Below are 18,486 nucleotides of genomic sequence, written 5' to 3' on the forward strand. Positions count from 1 at the left end.
TCTAGAAATCACTTCATTTTCAGAAATGTCATCAACCCGTAATAGTTAAGAACCACTGTTAAAACACAGATGCCCACAAAATTCCCATCCTTCTGATCTCTCTCTCTCTCTCTCTCTCTCTCTCTCCTCTCTGTGCCCTCTGCCTCTCTGCCTCCCTTGCATTCCCTGCATTCCCCCCCAGTATGCTTTCATTCTCCTGTATTATTTCTTGTATGATTCCACTCATTCCCATGGTTTCATGTAACATCGGTGCATCCAAAATCTTTATCTTCAAAGCTCTATAAATGAATGCCCAGCTGCCTTCTGGATGTCTTTGCTTGAAATTATCAGAGACAACATACCAAAACTGAACCATCTTCTTTCCGCATAAATTGCTATTCTGTTTGTATTCCCTGTTTAAGTGAATGTTCCTGCCCTCTACCAACCTAAGACAGAAAGCTAATGCCACCCCAGACTCTTTTCCTTTGCATATTGTCCTTCCCCACATTCAATCACCAAGTTCTATCCATTCTCCTTCCTGCTTGCCTCTTGAATTCGTTCACTTTTCTCTCCTTTCTGTCCTTACTTTTTTCTTTTCTCATTTGCCTTTCCCTTCTGTCTTTCCCTCATCTTTCCTGTTTTCTTCCTTCTCATTCTCCCTTTTGTTTTTCTTCCTCTCTTACTGCTTGTATTGTCACTATTAAGTCCTTTGCATACAGAAAAATACAAAGATTCTACTTGGGGGAAACCTGGGCCAAGTTTGAACAGAAAGCGGTGGTTAAGGTGGCTATTGATATTATTCTCACTGATGCCCTCTTTTTCTCCATTTTTATAACCATAGTACCTAGAATAGGATCCATAAGAGAGAAGCCCAGTGTATTTTGAATGAAGGAAAAATATAATCCTTATAATCTTAGGGCTAAATTTTTCACTATGTGGCCCTTAGGCCACTTGCATCAAAATCACCTTGGAAGATTGGCTTCAGGAAGACACATGAGACCTGTTGGATGAGAGTTTTGCAAGTAAGACCTGGCAGTCTAAATATTTAGCAGGCACAAATGACAACCACCTTTTTTCCTCCATAGAATTTTAAGTTTTCTAAAAAGCTTTTAAAGAACCAAAAAGAATTATAAGACTATTGCAAACCTGCAGAGGGATAAACAAATATTTAGTATAGGTCCTCCCAAGAACTTTGTAAAGTTAAGGATATTCATATTTACAAAATATCTGGCATATATTAGAATTTATAGACTAACCCAGTGGTTTTTTTAATACGGAGAAAATATTATACTCTTTAGAAAAGTGCTGTCCTGTAAAACTTTCTGCAATGAGGAAAATTTTCAATATCTGCACTTTTTGGTATGGCAGCCACTAGCCTGATTTGGCTTTTGGACAGTTAAAATATGACTATGCAACTGAGGAAGTGGATTTTTATTTTATCTTATTAATTTTAATTTAAATGTAAACAGCCACAATATAGACTATGGTATTTTAGTGGATACCATATTAGAGAATGCAGCTATAGAATTTTTACCTGAATTATGTTTTATTAGGGCAGTAAATAATAAATTTTCTTGTAGACCTTCAAAGTATATGTGTTCAGGGTTTTAAAATTAAGCATTCATTCACTTATTACTCAAGCACCCAGTATAGGCCAAACACTGGAATAGGCTCTGAGTATACTATAGGAAAAAAAATAATTCCTGCTAACAACAATACCTGTTTACAACTTAAAATGGGTAACAAACATGTAAATAGATAAGTCCTTCGCTTTCTATTTTTCTAAAATATTTATAGGTTTAATCAGCTTGTCACTCTAGTAGCTAACCAAAACATTATTTTAAACTAAATGATAAGTAAGCATATAAAAATCTGTTAACAATTGAAGTATCATCTTAGACTTGTTCTTTATGCCATTGCAAGTGAAATCATGACTATAACATGTAGATGTATATTAAAGTTAAGGCTTTCCCACTGCCTAAACTTTCTCAATTAATATTTAGCCATAGTATTTTCATAATATCAGAAGCCTCTGATATTTAATTACAATCTTATTACTACTGCCCTGCTACAGCTACAGTCTTAATGTCATATAACTGCCTTTTGAAAAATCTAAAAAAACCTGTTTGACCTGTGCAAATACCAGGCATTTGTTATTATAGCAAATAAGAAGAGCAGGTGCTTATTTTTCAGAGGGATTCAGGGTTGTTAACATTAGTGAAGTCTTTGTGGTTTTCAGAGCTATTTTTCAAATTCCCAAATGTCCACAGAACTTTAACTCAAACAGCAGAAAAATGGAGGAGAAAATGAGTAATACTGGCATGTTTTATTAAGTGTTTAATTTTTTCTACATTTCCAAATGAATGGACTTCTGCAATGAAGATTTAAGTGTAATTATCAGTTGGGTATTCAATGACCATCCACTCTGATGAACAAGCTGTCTTAAGAACTGTGGAGAATTTGAAATCATTTCCAAGGACAAGGTACCTACTTTTGAGATGTTTTCAGGATCGAGTTGATGTTTGGTGTAACCAGAGTCAAGTTGTAGGAAATAGATAAAGCTCTTTATTTTTAATGAGGCAAAAAATGCAGCCAGTCAAAAAGTCTCAACAATAGGATGTGGAGAGCAAATGAAAATGGAATCAAAGAAGACTCCAAGGTCACAGATATAGAAAGAAAATGATAAGGTCAAGGGATAATTAAAAGTTTCATTGAAGACTTTCAGTTGAGGAGAGAAAGGCAAGAGAACGTGACAATTAGCTGTGCATTTTTCTGCCTGGGTAAAACTAGACCAGATGGCAACTTCCCCCTCTGTGGGCCATAATGCACATTTAATCGGAGATATTATTAACTGACCTTTCAGTATGTCAGAGTAGATATTCTAAAGAAAACAGAAACAATGGGAAAGGTCACACAGCTAGGAAGGGATAATATCTGAATTCAAAGACACTGGGAATGTCGATAGGACTGTGGTCTTACAGTCATGTAGAGCCCAGTGTGTATTTTCTCATCATCCTAGATAATTTGATACTATACACAAAAATATCCCATACTCTGTCCATAATGTGTGTATAATTTCATATTAGTGACAAATTATAAACATCTATTACTAAAAATAATATCTAGAAATTCCCAGGAAATAATAGCTATTAAAATGATATATTTGTATTTTGAAAAGTAATGATTTTATTGCCTTAATGATTTCTTTGAATGCAGATATTCCCATTTTAAAATTTTAACTGAGCCTAAATCTCTATTATGATGTGCAAAATATATATATATATATATATATATATATATATATATATATAAAATGAAAATCTTTATGGAAATATCTGCTCAAAAATCAAATGTTTGCGTTTATTAAAAGCATCTAAATGTAGAGTTCCCTAAGGCTACGTAGCTGTAGTTTAAGATTTAGCCATAATAGAAATGTTTTGAATTTATATATAATCCTGAGAAATCTACCATTTTAGCAATAACTTATATTCTATATGTTTTCATAGCAAGAGAATAGGAAAAAGAACCAAGGCAGGAAAATGAATTTATTAATGTCGTCTATCTATCTACAAATTTCTCAAGTCATACACTCCTGGAGATGATCTTCACTTTAGGCCACCAGAGATAACAATTAAGATGGAACAACAGCCCTGAATTCCAGAGCTGAGACCTTGGGTGACTTCCCCTTCATATCTATCACAGAGTAACTGCATCTGTCAAGTGCGGTCATGGTGGAGTGTAGAAATAGCACACCTTTCAGTATGTTGCCTTCATCTTCATGAATCAGCTGCCATAATCATTAAATAGGTTGGATGGGAGAGAGCTTAGGACTCCACTCTGATCTAGAAATAGACTCACTGACTGGTAGCATATGGCTGTCCTGTTTTAGGTGCAGTCTCTTAAACAGCAGGGATGCGATACCATGGATACCACGCCTCTTGCTCATATTTGCGCTTACCATGTATTCCATTTTATTTGTTTGTCTAAGGAGGAGACAAAGAGCATTTGTCTTCGGGCTTTGGTAAATGAGTCAATCATGTTTAAATAATGAGAAGAATGGCATGCTATGTGCTAACGAATAGCCTAAACTCTCTGAAAAGAGGAAGAAGGGTCCTGCTGCAAGTCCCCAGAAGTGCACTGGGATCTCTATACATTCTCTGGGACAAGACAGTCAAAGTTTTCCTACTATCTTTTTTTTTTTTTTTTTTTTTTTTTGGTACTGAGGATTGAACTCAGGACCTTGCACTTGAATGGCAGGCACGGTGCCACTGAGCTAAATCCCCAGCCCTCCTACTATCTTATTTTTAAGTTGTGTTCTGAAAGTTCATCTATCCAAAACACACTTGCCTAGGTCAGCACAGCAGCTGTGCTCTTCAGTTTGTATTCTGTGATAGAGAAGCCATATTAAGAGCAGAGAGTCAGGAGGAGAAAAGAATCAAGAGGAAGATCTTTTGTTCTGAGTAAAGGATTATCTCCATTCCTCATGTTCCAAGACTTTAGGGTGATAGGTGATGGTCACTAGAGGGTGGTTCTCTGATGTAGGACAAACAGGTCAAGGGAAGAGGCCAAAAGGCAATAAGAAGGGAGTCAAAAGAAACAAGAAATGAGAGATGGAAAACATGCAATTTTCCATAGGAGAGAATGCACAAATTCAGCCATTTTAGTGAATATACATCAAAAGAGACAAAAAGTTAAGAATGAAGGAAAGGAGAGGAAACGTGTCTTATGTGTCTTACCATAAGACAGTCAATCATTTTTTAATAAAGCTACTACAACAATTTTTGAAACCAAATTGTCTGGCAAGTTGTCTGATGTATGCCAAAGTGAAACTTCACCATTACAATGAAAAGTGCTCTGAAATAATAAACATCAGTGTATTTTCAAGTTGAGTTTCAAAACAACTGATAGTATACTGAAATGATTTTCTCCATTTTATTCATGGTAAAGCACATTTCAGGAGCCTAAATAGAATAAATTAGGATTTAATTCTTTTTTTTGTGAGGGGACCAAGATTATTGAATTTTGGGGATGGCCATCTGGCTACCATGAAGTAAAAGAGTTTGAAGGACCTGATGTTTAGTGTTAGAAAGAAAATTTAGTGTTAGAGAGAAGCTGACTTATAGGACCCTACTTGCCAGTTGCAAAAAACATTTTTGACCACAGAGTAACAGGAAAAAAAATTCCCAGCCAGGAAAAAAAAAATCTGCATACCACTCTCTGTTCTGGAGCTTACCAACTATGTCAAATATTTTAATTTCTCTGAGACTATTTCTTTATCTATACCTATAAGTGATGCTGTGAATTTTTAAAATTAATTTCATTATTATGATGATGATGATGATAAAATTATACCAAGTAAATGGGAAACAAATATACATCTTTTTATATGTATAATACACATATATTTAGCTGTGCATTATCTGAAAATTCTCTTTAATTTTGATTTTAATATCAGATTTAAAATGAAGACATAGAGAATTAGTTTGCTGAAAGTGGTCCTCCAATCATAAATCCTGTTTTTTTATTATTTGGTATTGTTATCATTTTTCTACTTTTTTTGTCACTTCTAGTGTTTCAGAGAGCATTCTATTAGCTTTTATCATATTGAGAATCATAGTGGAGTATGGATTCTTCTAAATTTATAGTGTAAGAGTGAAATTGATTAACTTTTGTTTAGCTTTCAAAATTGCACCCTTGTGATAATAGAGAATCTGGAAACCAGTCCTATACAGAACAACAAAGTGATCTCAGGCTCTTGAATCTTAATAAGAGAATGTTCAAGGAGATACGGGTTTCACCACACAACTGAAATGTTATAATATATAGAATGGGTTTCATTTATTTATTGTAGTTTTAATTTGTAGAACTGAGAAGATTTAGGCTTAATTTGGAAGAAGAGTCTCTCCTTACAATGGTCAGGAAGTAGTGGTAGAAAGAACATAGATATAGTCAGGCATTACTCAATTCAAGTTTGAATGTTATAGTTGTAAATGTCTCAACTTCAACAAAGAATTTGTTCCTGCACTGTGGAAGCAGAAAAAAGCAATAATAATTAAAAGAATTAATTTCAATTAAAACATTTTTAAGCTCTAAAGCCTAAGAGACAAAAAATGTAGAATTTAATACCAGATAGGAATAAAATAAAATATTGATTAATTCAAAATGAGGTGGGAATAAAATAAAATATTGATTAATTCAAAATGAGTAGAGAAAAAGAAACAAAAAAGGCAAGAAAGATAAAAAATAATATGATTTGCAGATCAAGCCCAAAATGTAAAAGTAATCACATTAAGTATCAATGGAATAAATAGTCCAACTAAAAGACATATGTTGTTAAACTGGATTTTAAAATTCTATTTTCTGCTTATGAGAGACACGTTTTATATATAAGGATACTGAAAAACTAAACACAAAAGATGAACAAATAAACCATACAAACATCCAGAAGAAAGAGAGTAGAGCTATACCAATATCATGTAACATCAAAGAATTAGAAAAATTGTTGAAGACAAAAAGCATTACTTCAGATAAAATACAGACATTTCATAAAAGTAAAATGGTCTTCAGCAGAAAATGTGTATGCATTAATAGGATGCATTAATATGCATTAATAGGATTAATATGCATTAAACTATACCTAATAAATAGAAAAATATGACAAAAATAGAAAAACCCACAGAGTAGAAGATCTCTCTCTCTCAGTAACATATCTCTTTCAGTAATTCATAGAACAAACAGACAAAAAGTTACTAGAAATACAACCTGGCCTAAGTGAAAAATATAAAATACTACATTGAACAAAAGTAAAACATACCTTCTTTTCATATGACCTCTTGTATGGTCATTTAAAAAAAACCTCACTAATTCAAAGGAATATACTCTGACAAGAATGAGATTAAACCAAAAAAGAAAAAAAATATAACAAGCTTAAATCATGCATTTCTAAATAATACATATTCATATTGAATATGAAATTTCCATAAAAGTTAGAAAACATCTTAAACTTATTGATAATGAAAAAGATACTTTTCAAAACTCAGGGAATTTTATCTATAAATAGATTATCTACAGTTAAAAAAATGATGGAGAAAATAACGGTGCTGACTAATCTTAAAATACATTGTCCTGGCTATTACATTACGTATGGCACCAAAAAAACACCTGAGGGAATGTTCTTTCAGTATTTAAAAACTATCATCAGTTGAGCAGTCCTTCAAGTCTTTGATGAATGAATGAAGTTTCAATATACATCATTGTTGCCTCACTTTCATCTTACTAAGTACCAACCAATGTTCATGTTAATACTACACTTGTTCATCAATGATGTTAGCAATTACTTTACTGAATTGGATAGTGATCAGCATTTATTTGAAGTCTAATTTTACCAAAACATAGGTGAATTTCACCCATAGGTGAACAGCTATATATATATGCTATAAGAATCAATTAGCTATGTGGAATTAACAAAAAAGAGTATTGCATATTTTACTTATTTGTAAATTATGTGCTATATGTCCTTTATATCAGTAAAATAAGTGACTTTAGTGTACATATGAACAATGTTTTGAGGCTGAGTTACTAGTATGGCACTGGATATAATGTCTGATTTATGTAAGAAACTTCATGTAAGTCTCTCTTTATACACCAAATCAGAGGATTGGAACAAGAATACAATCTAAAGGCTATCGTTCTCACTTCCTCATTTTACTACTGTGAAAATCAAAACCCCAAGAGTCAAGTGGCTCACCTAAAGTTATACAGCTCTTTAGAGAGAACAAACCTGTGAAGTAGGAGCACAATATCAAAAACTAAATGTAAAAAAGAAAAATGTAAAAGACTAAGACCTCACAAAGATAACCCAATTGAAAAAAAAAAAAAAATAACCCAAGTGCCAACAGAGTTCCAAAGAGGCCAACTTTCTAACAGTAGAATACCTTTTATTAACAAAGAGAAGAAAGAGGCCATCTATCTTTCTATTAAGTCTTAAGATATTCTAGTTTAGCACTAGAACCAATAAAATTGGTTCTAGAACCAAAAATTGCCATCCTGTTTCATTTTAAATCACTTTGCACTTACTTCTTCTACCCGAGGTTTAAAGGAGTTTAATATCTGTTTAAATACTGAGCGAAAAAGAACGAGTAAGGCTTCCTGCTTATCTTGGCTGCTGGGAATCTGAACAGAGGCTTTCTGGTGGGTTTGACAGGATCCAGACTTGACATTTATTACACAGTCCAGTGGTCACAATGTTCTTTACCACACCCAAATTCTCCAGGCCATTCTCCACTATGGAATGGAAATGGTATCATATGACTTTCATTCCCACATTAATCTTGGCAGAGATAGTCAAAGGTCAGGATTCATCTCCACGTCAATATCTCAGTCCCATGTCGATAGAGAAGACATCTATTTATGACTTGAATTTATTGGCAATCACAACTTCTTCCTCCTGTACATGGTTAACTATATGACTAAGCACATTATAGTCTGGCTCTGATATTAGCACAGGCATGCTTACTAGGTTGTGTTAAAGTAGTACTAAGAAGTATGATGTAGTGTTAAGATCTGGGGTCATATCTACCACTGGCAACTTCAGTGTCCTGAGGCAAGCACCAGCTTCCTCATCCATAGAGGGAGATGCTCAGATAACACCTCCCTAGTAAGATTGTTGGGAAAATTCAATGAGCTAATAGGTATCATGTACCCTTACTACAGATGCTGATATACTGTAAAATCTCAGCAGATGTTAGCTATTAGAACATTTTCTATAGTGATATTAATAAAGGGAATCACTTACAAAGTGAATCTTAGGTATAAAATGCCACTTTTAAGTATGTATTGATGATCACACATACATCTTAAGTGACATATCTTGATTGGTCAAAAATTAGTAAAAGTGTATTTAAAATAAACACCTTTTTTCTTGCACTTTACCCTAATGCCTTAGAAAATTCACATTCTTGAATTACACTAGAGGAGAGAGAGAAAGAGGGGGGCACATCTAGCATCTGGGGATATAAAGACAGTGAACTGAAACAAATCTAAATTAAAGTGGCAAACACAATTAAGAAGTAGGACGTGAGTTATTTGCTACATCTAGTACAATGTGTCAGTATGATCCCAGGCAGATCACATTTCCATCCGCAAATATCCCCAGAGAGGTGTGTGTGTGTGTGTGTGTGTTCTAAAATAAGTACATTCCAAAAACTAAAATGAAATGCAATAAGTACTTTCCTTCCATTTGGTGTCCTTCTTGGAATAGAGTGGGGAAAGAAAGAAATTTGCAAAATTGTCTTAAGATAAAGAATAATCATAAACACATCAAATTTACAATAAATTATTACTAAAATATATTTTTCTTTTTATTTAGGACTGGAGAAGCTCGCACAAAATGCAAAATCATTGTCCCCTTTAGCTATTATAACTGGAATATCACTATTTTTGATTATATCCATGCTTCTTCTCTTCATATGGAAAAAATATCAACCCTACAAAGGTAGGTTAAAATTAGAAAAAAAAGTTTCAAATTTTGTGTATCTATTAAAATATACCTTACTGTGCTTTTTTCTTTTGGCTTTAGTTATAAGACAGAAGTTAGAAGGAAGGTAATATACATATTCTTGTGAAAATAATTTTATTCTTGGATGTTTTTCCTCAATTATTATCCCTGATAGAAATATCTACTTGTCTTTTCAGGCCAGAAACAGAATACAGGAAAGCTCAAACATTTTCAGGTAATGGCCATATTAAAAAGGGCTGTATTAAAGCATATTAAATAACATTGTTGACATTAACTAATGGTATTAGTTGATACTTCTATTATATTATATTACATTAATATAATAGAATTAATATAAGCTAATACCAGTATAATACTAGCAATCTCTTACCTCTGAGTAGTGGCTTCACTTTATAAGTGGTGTTCCTGTACTGGTTTAATGTAAGCCATACAAGTCTGGAAGATAAGCCTGAATGTTTACGGCAAGACAACTAAAGATCAGAAAGATGAAGTCACTTGCCCAGTCACTGCATTCTGCTGACTCCTTGTTCATTGACCTATCATTATTATTTTGAAAATGCCCAATGAGCCTATCACTGTTTATTCCCATGAAATGCTGGCAGCTCCATCCCAAGGAAAAGAGGAAAGGACGGTTTGACAGGGCCCTGTCCTTGTTTGTCTCCAGTTGACTCTCATGGCCTTCACTGTTGACTCTATACCAAGTGATGATAAGTTAACAATGGAGCTTCTGCTTGGGCCTTGGCATCACAAAACCTGGGTTTCTTTCCTATATGTGCCACCTTCCCCTTAGGAAAATTATTTTATCTGAATGTTTAATCAGTATGGTTGTTCTGCTTTTCTAGCCCTTGCTCAAATGATTGAATGTCAGACCATCTGTTTCCTCCAAACCACTTCCACCCCCATTATTTTACAGATGAAGTTTAGATGAATGGTAATACTTTATTGTACAGTGTTTTGCATGTCTAAGCAGCTATAGTTATTTACATATTCTTTTCATTTCTGGTGGTCTCTGTTAGATCTATCAGAGGAAAGTGGATATTATGAGTGGATCAAAAGCTGCTGACATCTGGCTGAAGGTTTAGTGTTCACAACTCTCTGATAACTGAAGGTTACAAAGGATAAGCCTGTCCACATGTGTGCATCTGAATATATGATATATTGTTCCCACATGAGGCTTTAAGAATAATTGTTCCAGTTCAGTTTCAATTTTCAGCTTCAGAAGAATTCACTTCTGGTATCACTCAACAGCAATATGACCAACAGGGCTTAGGAAATATCCAGTTGGTTTTGTACACTTACCATTTAACACAAACAATGAAGATGAGTTTTATAATGGTTTTTAAAGCAATAGCAAATCAAAACATTGAATTTGTAAGTAGTGTTGTTTTCCATTTCAGGCCATGAAGATGCTCTGGATGACTTCGGAATATATGAATTTGTTGCTTTTCCAGATGCTTCTGGTGTTTCCAGGGTTGGTATTCTAGTGGCTGATTAACCAAGTAAAATTCTGCCTCACCAGAGGTGTAAGAAGCATGAATTTAAGCACTCGGACAATGCTGTCAAATGTCTTTATTACCACTTACTGAATTAACTCCGTAATGATTGATTTTGGCAGATCTGGGGAGCTAAGGCATTTTTCTCTGCCTTTATAGGTAAAGCTAACACAAATAAGGAAGTTATGCTGATTAATAAACATTCTTTACTATAAGCTCAGGGAAGAGGGAATTGATTAAACTGAAGTTCAAGAGAACTGAATCAATAGAGAATTGGGAATCTCTGATTGAAATTATTCTGCATTACTTTAGTGACTGCAACACATCACTTTACTGAACTCTCTGTTCCTCAGTTTCTCTTCATTTCCTCCTCACAACTCTTTAGTGCATTTCAAAGACATTTGTTCATACCGTTGAAGGTACCCCATGCTCACCATAAAGAAGTTATCATACAGTATAGACCTAAAGTATGCAAGTTTAAATTTTTGTAATTATCCTAATGGGGGCATTAATAAAGGGGATAAACGGGTAATCATTGAAGCCATTTATCCAGTCTAGGGGGACAATCTGTTAAAATAATAACAGACATGCAGAAGGTGTTTCTGGGCTAATCACCTCATGAGCACTGTTACAGATTTGTGTAGGACTTGTTTTTCCCCTGCTTTCTTGTTCCCCTTGGAAAGGGTCATAAAGGGATTGCTTGCTTCTGGGCATTCTCACTTCCCTTTTTTAGAAGGACTACTTGTTGTTAGGAAATGGCTACTTCACTGGTATAGAGGATTCTATCAATGTGCAAGGTTCTCTCAGCAGGCTCCTGGCCACAGACTATTTCCAAAGTGCCATATGAGTCATGGAGAGGAGTTGACTGGATTTCACCCTCCCTGAGGGTAAGTCAGTAGCACAGCACCCGGTTGTCACAGATGAAGAGAGCTGCCCTGCAGGTGCTTTGCGGTGTCCTATTTCATCTCATGCAGGGTGACTCACTCTTCACTTTCACAACAAAAAGACAAAAATAAATATTTGGCAAAGCAGTAATCTAAAACTACTCACAGTGGCAGAAAGCACCCCAAAAGGTGTGGCTTCAGATAATGGAGCAGGAGACTAAAGAACTGGAAGGATTGATAATTGAATTTTTGAGACAAGGAGTTTTTCTTCATTTATAATAATTCACACTTTTTATTCCTAGGAATTCATTGGAAATTAGTGAGATTTTTGTAAGAAATTTTAAATTTAGACTTGTTATTAATCAGTACAAGATTTGAGATACTAATTGGGAAGACCTCTGTAGGTTTAAACTGCTAACACTCCTCAAGAATTTAAAGCACAGAAGTGGATCTTTTAATTGCATCTCAGAAACCCCACTTATTTCCCTCATAAATAGAACTTGATTTGGAGCCATGCCCAATTTCAAAGCTGAAACCCCCGGAGAATTCTGCTGAGCTTCTTAATTGGTGAGACCAGGTGCTTTGGGGGAGCAGTGAGAAATCAAAACTAGCAACAAAAGGAAGAGGGAAATAAGGACGAGCACATGAAGAGGAGGAGTATCTGAGTAAGCAGCAGCCAGAATGGCAGTTAATGGGAACACTAGCATCCAAAGACGACGGCCCCAAGAAGAAAAGAAGAAATACTAACAGAATCAAAATCTCAAGATTTAAGTTAAGAAGGAAAATAACAGCACTCTGGTGGACTGAGCTCAGTACAAAAGCCCAGGGTCCAATCCATACTACCTCCACAAAGAGGGAGGGGGATAGTTTAGTTTTTAAAAGTTAAGATAATCTCTTGGATTTATTTTTGGTACATGTGAAAATGAAAATACTTTTCTCTCTGCTTGTACATTTCACTGTCCATTTAGCACCTCTTTCAGGAAAACCAGCAGAAAGCAATTGTATGAAATGAACACATTTGTTATTTAACAGTTCTAATATTAGGTTAGAGAAGTCAGTGATCATCTATAGATTGTTTTTACCATAGCCAAAGAAATCAAGAGTCTATCTCAAGTACAAAATGTAGATCAGATCTCTTTAACGCGAAATGATAGAACAAATCACTGTCCTTGAGAGCTTTAGTAACTGGAATGGAAACGGAGCTCCAGAAGAGCATAAAGCCAAGACATTTGAACATAACCTCACAAGTCAGATTGGGATGAGACAGGGAACTGCTCAGACGTATCCAGGGCAAAGGCTTCTGGGTGAAGCTGTACAAATATGAAGGACTGAAAATACACAGAAACAGGATGAAAATAGAAAGTGGGTGTCAAGGATATTCAGGCTTTGTCTAAATCATTAGAAGACAGTATTTTTAGGAAGAAGGAAATAGAAGGAATGGGAATTAATAAAACATGAATGTCAGTTTCAATAAAATGTCCTCAATAAAATAAAATATTTTTCTAGACAAATACAGTATTCTTTCTAACTTTAGCCAAGCTTTTAGTTTTTTGTTTGTTTGTTTTGGGTTTGGGTTTTTTTGTTTGGGGTAGGAGGGTTGTGTGGTTTGGTTGGGTTTTTTTTTCGGTACCAGGGATCAAACTCAGGACCTTGCGCTTGCAGGGCAGGTGCAGTCCAAGTTTTTATTTTTTACAGCCCATTAGTTCATTCAATCCGAAACATCTCCCTTTGAGTGGTATTTTTTGGTACTGTCTTTACTCACTTGCGATGTGCGTAAAGCTTCTGGTTGTACACTGTTCCTTCTTTTCAGCCATTTTTCACATATAATTAGCAAATAATGTCAGAAGAGTAACTAAAATGTAATATAAAAGATAAGAATATGTGCTCTCTTGTCCCAACCTGCCATATCTCCACTTTTGCTGTGTTCCCTGCTATTATAGTTCCTTAACGGTATTGCCAGCTTTCTTTTTAAATGAATAAAAAATATAATAGTTTTGTCAAGCTATTCCTCTTCTGACCTTATAGCTATGCTACTATACAGACCACCAAAGGGTAAGTGCAGGAAACTGGCAAGGAAGAAATAAGTATTCAAGGGATGAGAAACAGTTCTAATCCTCTAATCATCATTATTCCCCAATGTTTTCAGCTGCACAATATAAAGGAAATACTATTGACTGATCTTGGGCTAATTTTTGGTTTTTCTGACCTGCCACTTATTCTAGATGCCAAGCAGGTCTGTTCCCACCTCTGATGGAGTATCAGGGCAAGATTATCACAGCACAATTTATGAAGTTATTCAGCACATCCCTGCTCAACACCAAGACCATCCAGAGTAAGTATGAGTCATGTTTGGTGGTGCCATGGGGGAGCTCAATGTTTAGCCTCTACTTCCCTCAGAATTTATTGGAAGGCTCAGAAAAAAATATTTAAAAAGGAAATGATAGCTTCTGTATATATAAAAATGTACAGGACACCCCCCCCATCTGAAAATAATTTTGAGAACTAGGCAAACACACAAATATCTTCTGGGCCATGCATTTGAGCCAGTGCATTAGATCCAGAGCTCTAGAATCAACTGTCTATTGTGTATGTTTTTCCTGCTCACAGTGGTCCCCTGGAATTCACATCAGGGCACGAAGGGCATGAGCAGGCCAGTTCTCAAGCCATCTTGGTTATCTTCATGATTTTCTAGTGGCCTTGGTAATTTTAGAACTAAGATCCTTCACTAAAACTAAAACAGGGGGTGGGGGGGCACTCAACACAGGCAGCATCAAATGCTCAACTCCTTCCAACACAAATCTGTCTGTTTACAAGCAAAGAGAACTACAGAAAGACAAACCCTGTGTTGAGGCCAAAACCAGAAAATTGCTTATCCAGTTAACCTCAAGGCTGCCACTAAGAAGTCTCTGTTCCTTCTTTGTCCAAGAGAAACTAAGCCCTTAGTCTTCTGAAATAATAAAATGGAATTTTTTTTACATGTGAGCAGTAGCTGCCTGCAGGTATAACTGCCACAAATCATCTTCCATTATTTCTTTATTTGTCATGCATTGATTTGAAACCGAACATCAATAACCACACACAGAAACTTCCCCTCTGGCAAAAGAAACAGTTTCAGCAAAGTAACTCATGTACACCTCTGGGTGAATTCCAAAAATAACAAGCTAGGAGTAAATGAATGCATGGGAAATCATCTGATGGGGTGAAAACTCAATCCTGGGGGGAACTCTGCAGTCATTTAAGGGGGAAATAAATGACTACATACTTCAAAGGACCCCATCAGATAAAATTTACCTGGAGCTGAGAAAATTAGGAAAAGTCTCTAATGGAGCTAGAAACTTCTGACTTGAAAAGAAAATTTATTTACAGAAATATTTTTTATTTTAGAACTTTTTTAATCAAGTAAAATGCTAAAAGAATCTAGTAAAATACTAAAATATGGGGAGATTATTCCATAATAGATTAAGAATAAAGACTCATCTGAAATGATACCTAATCCTCTGTACCTTCTGGAATAGAAAGTTATGGGATCATTGCTTTTTTCCTACCTTTTTTTCTTCTTTTTATTGATGCATAGTAATTACACATATTTATGAAGTGCGATATAATGTTTTGATCCATGTGTACAATGTGTACTGATCAAATCTAAATAATGAGTATATCTATCACCCAAATTTTGAGAATATGCTTGTTTTGTAAGATTGAATCCAGTAAAAAAAAATTATTCTATTTAAATTCATTTCCTATATATCAGTAAAATAATTATCCTATTTATCCTATTTAAATTAATTCATTTTCTATATATCTTTTGTTCTAAATACTGCATTTACTTTTTTCATTAGAATGCAAACAAACGAAGTGAAAATTTGAGGTTTATCTTCTAAGTTTCCTAAAAATAAAGTAAATGTTAAGATAAAATTGTAGATATGGCAGTTACAATTTCGTAGCACAAAATAAAGTGATTGGGTTGTTTTGTATGTGAAAAAGTAATTCTCTAAAAAAAAAAAATCACCCTTTGAAATTTGATGCCTTTTAGACATGAGCAAAAGCTTTAGAATTTCTTGAAAATATAAAAGTTTCTTTCAGAAATAAATTTTGAAAATTGAAAACAAACCAGAAATGCTCTTTCAAGTGCTGTTAAAAATTGTGGTGGGGGACAATGCTCTTTTGAAGGGTAGACAGTCCCAGGGAATCAGCTCATTTCTTCTCCAGATCAACTGCGGTGACATCTTTTCTGACTCTTCTCCAAGTCTCCTTCCCTCCCTCTTCCTATGGTTTGCTTTGTGTTTTCTTTTGTTTTCTTCTGCATATGCTTGTCTCTTTGTTTCTCTGAATATATTTGTCTTCCAGTAGCTGTATCATTCTTTGCTTCCCTCCTTTTCTGGGTCTGACCTATTTTCTCCCTGTCTTTCTCTTTAAAACTCCCTTCTCCCTAAAATCTTTTTTAAAATTTCCCTCCTCTGTTTACCTTCCAACTCATCCAGATGGGAAAACAACATTTTTTAAACCAACATTTTCAATTTCAATACAGTTTTATGTTACTCATTCTAAATTTTAAAAACTAGTAGAATTCGTTCCCTTTTTTCATCAGCAACTGTTGCACTTATTTTATTTACAATCTACAGTCATTCCTAGGATGTTTATTATGTGCTAGGGAGGAAGATGAAATAAGACAGCCTTTTAAATATGCCGTAAATAACAGGCTCCTATTTGCATATCTTAACTAAAAACTAATGATCCTCCATAAAATAAATATTCTTCCTTAGAATAAATGTTGCCTATAAATACAAAGACCATTTTTTCTTTCCTGATTGCCTGTGGTTTTATTCTCTAGGTCCAACTAAATTCAAAGATCAATTTCATAAATAATGCAGTATTACAGATGCTTAGTGAATCTCCCCCATCCTCAATTTCCAAAATCAGTGTAGTAGTCTAGGGAAAAAATTTCAATTTTCTTATACCTTTATTTGATCATCACATCTGAGGTAAGAAAGACAACCAAAAAATTTCATTCTTTGATTCTTACGCTATTTTCTTGATTACAAGTGACTGTTAGCTAATTGGACTGATGTATAACAAACTGGCAAAATGGTTTATGTTCATATTCTAATACTGAGCCTAAATATTTGTTTACTGAACATTTATTGAAATGCTGTCTGTTGACACCATTAAATGTTCTTGGCAGAGTTTGTTCCAAAGACAATACTGACTGTTAGTGTCTTGAAAACAGTTCATTCAAGGAAGTAAGCATTGAGTTTCAAAGGGTGATTATCTACAGAATTTAATGATTGCTTACGCTTCATATTTATTGATTGATAAGTATAATTTTCTTGAGTCATCTCAAAACCCTCATATGATTTGCAGTTATGGAAAGGAATAAAATAATTTAAGGTTCTTTTACCTGCAGACCTGGAAATCCATAGAAGAGTTCACATATCTCTTACATCTCTTCACCAGGTGAGTTTTCCTGGGCAGAGCAGTACTTTGGAGTGAAGTAACAAAGAAACATCTAAGGACAAATAGTGGAAATGCATATCCATCTGGAAACAGTAAAGAAATCGACCTCTTACTTTTACTCCAGTACCTCTTACTACTTCTTTTACATGCAGAGCAGAGGCATCTATTGTCAGCAGTGGACTTCAGGTTTTCCAGTCTACACAGAATGTGTTGTATAACCAGGGAACATGGGGGACATTCTTTATCATGCCGACTGAGAGAAAGAAAAGAATGAAGTTTTCCTGTCAGTCTTTTTATATCAAATTTTTGTAAAAAGCACCAATTCATTCTAACTTCTACTTTCACTTTCACCAACCTTGACCCTATCTTATCTTACCTACAAATGTAGAAACTCTACATTTGCAAATTTCTCATCAGGCTTTATTTTATTAAATTCTCATGACTAAATTTTTATTTCCAAATTTATTTCTTATTATTTGCATCACAAAAGTAAGACTGTGCCTTCTGCCTGGTTGTCAACCAACTTGTTTGTCAAGAATGTTTTTTAAAAGACTTATGAAATTGCCAAGGAAAGGATTTATTAAAGTTTCATTTAATTTTTGTTCAAAGAAAAAGGAATCAAAATAAATACTGTGTTTTTGCTTTTACATGGTCTTGATTCTTAGTCTCATGGAGTAAAACCATATAATCTTATATCTACAATTATACATACAATTAGATTTTTTCTTATTTTCCAAAGTACAGTAAAGTATAAGTTACAGAGAACTATTCAAAAAAATCTTATCCTCCCATGGCTGGTTGTTTTGCAGAGAAATGGCAAATTTTTTAAAAATAGAAAATTTCTTCCTTAAAATATTTCAAGCACACTTCATATTTACACTGTACCTCCATATTTTCATGACAGCATATTGTGAAAAAAAATTAAGACTGAATCCCATGACTCCTCCTTTCTGGTCTTCTCTCTCTACCATAATTACATATTTTTCAGCTGAAAAAGTTAATCAGTTCTTCCACAAACATTTTCCTCTGAATTTAGTAAAATAAAAACTACCTAGTTGAAAAAAAACATATGTTCATGGTAAACATACAGATATGCTTGGCAACACAGAAGATTTACCCTAAGACAATTAAAATTCCTTATAAACAAATAATATGTCAG

The 18,486-nt window shown here is 34.4% G+C and overlaps 1 protein-coding gene across 5 annotated transcripts in view; it reads left to right on the top strand.

Moving 5' to 3' along the window:
• The window catches only part of Hepacam2 (HEPACAM family member 2), a 39,347-nt gene extending 21,373 nt beyond the window's left edge, over positions 1–17,974 (top strand). For 2 of the 5 annotated variants that reach the window (XM_021242867.2, XM_087204717.1), the window contains exons 5-10: positions 9,347–9,472; positions 9,557–9,581; positions 9,673–9,710; positions 10,894–10,967; positions 14,096–14,205; positions 17,328–17,974. In XM_021242867.2, coding sequence (XP_021098526.2) covers positions 9,347–9,472; positions 9,557–9,581; positions 9,673–9,710; positions 10,894–10,967; positions 14,096–14,205; positions 17,328–17,331 — 377 coding nt within the window. In that variant the 3' untranslated portion in view covers positions 17,332–17,974. Of the gene's footprint in view, positions 1–9,346; positions 9,473–9,556; positions 9,582–9,672; positions 9,711–10,893; positions 10,968–14,095; positions 14,210–17,277 lie in introns of those variants that run through there. The other 3 variants (XM_004862682.4, XM_013078849.3, XM_013078851.3) reach the window with 2 other exon arrangements.
• Positions 17,975–18,486: the final 512 nt, after the last annotated feature.

The sequence above is a fragment of the Heterocephalus glaber genome, unplaced genomic scaffold, assembly GCF_053883595.1.
Source record: "Heterocephalus glaber isolate CG9 unplaced genomic scaffold, H.glaber_assembly_v1.0 deba00000546, whole genome shotgun sequence".
In the NCBI taxonomy this organism is placed as follows: domain Eukaryota; kingdom Metazoa; phylum Chordata; class Mammalia; order Rodentia; family Bathyergidae; genus Heterocephalus; species Heterocephalus glaber.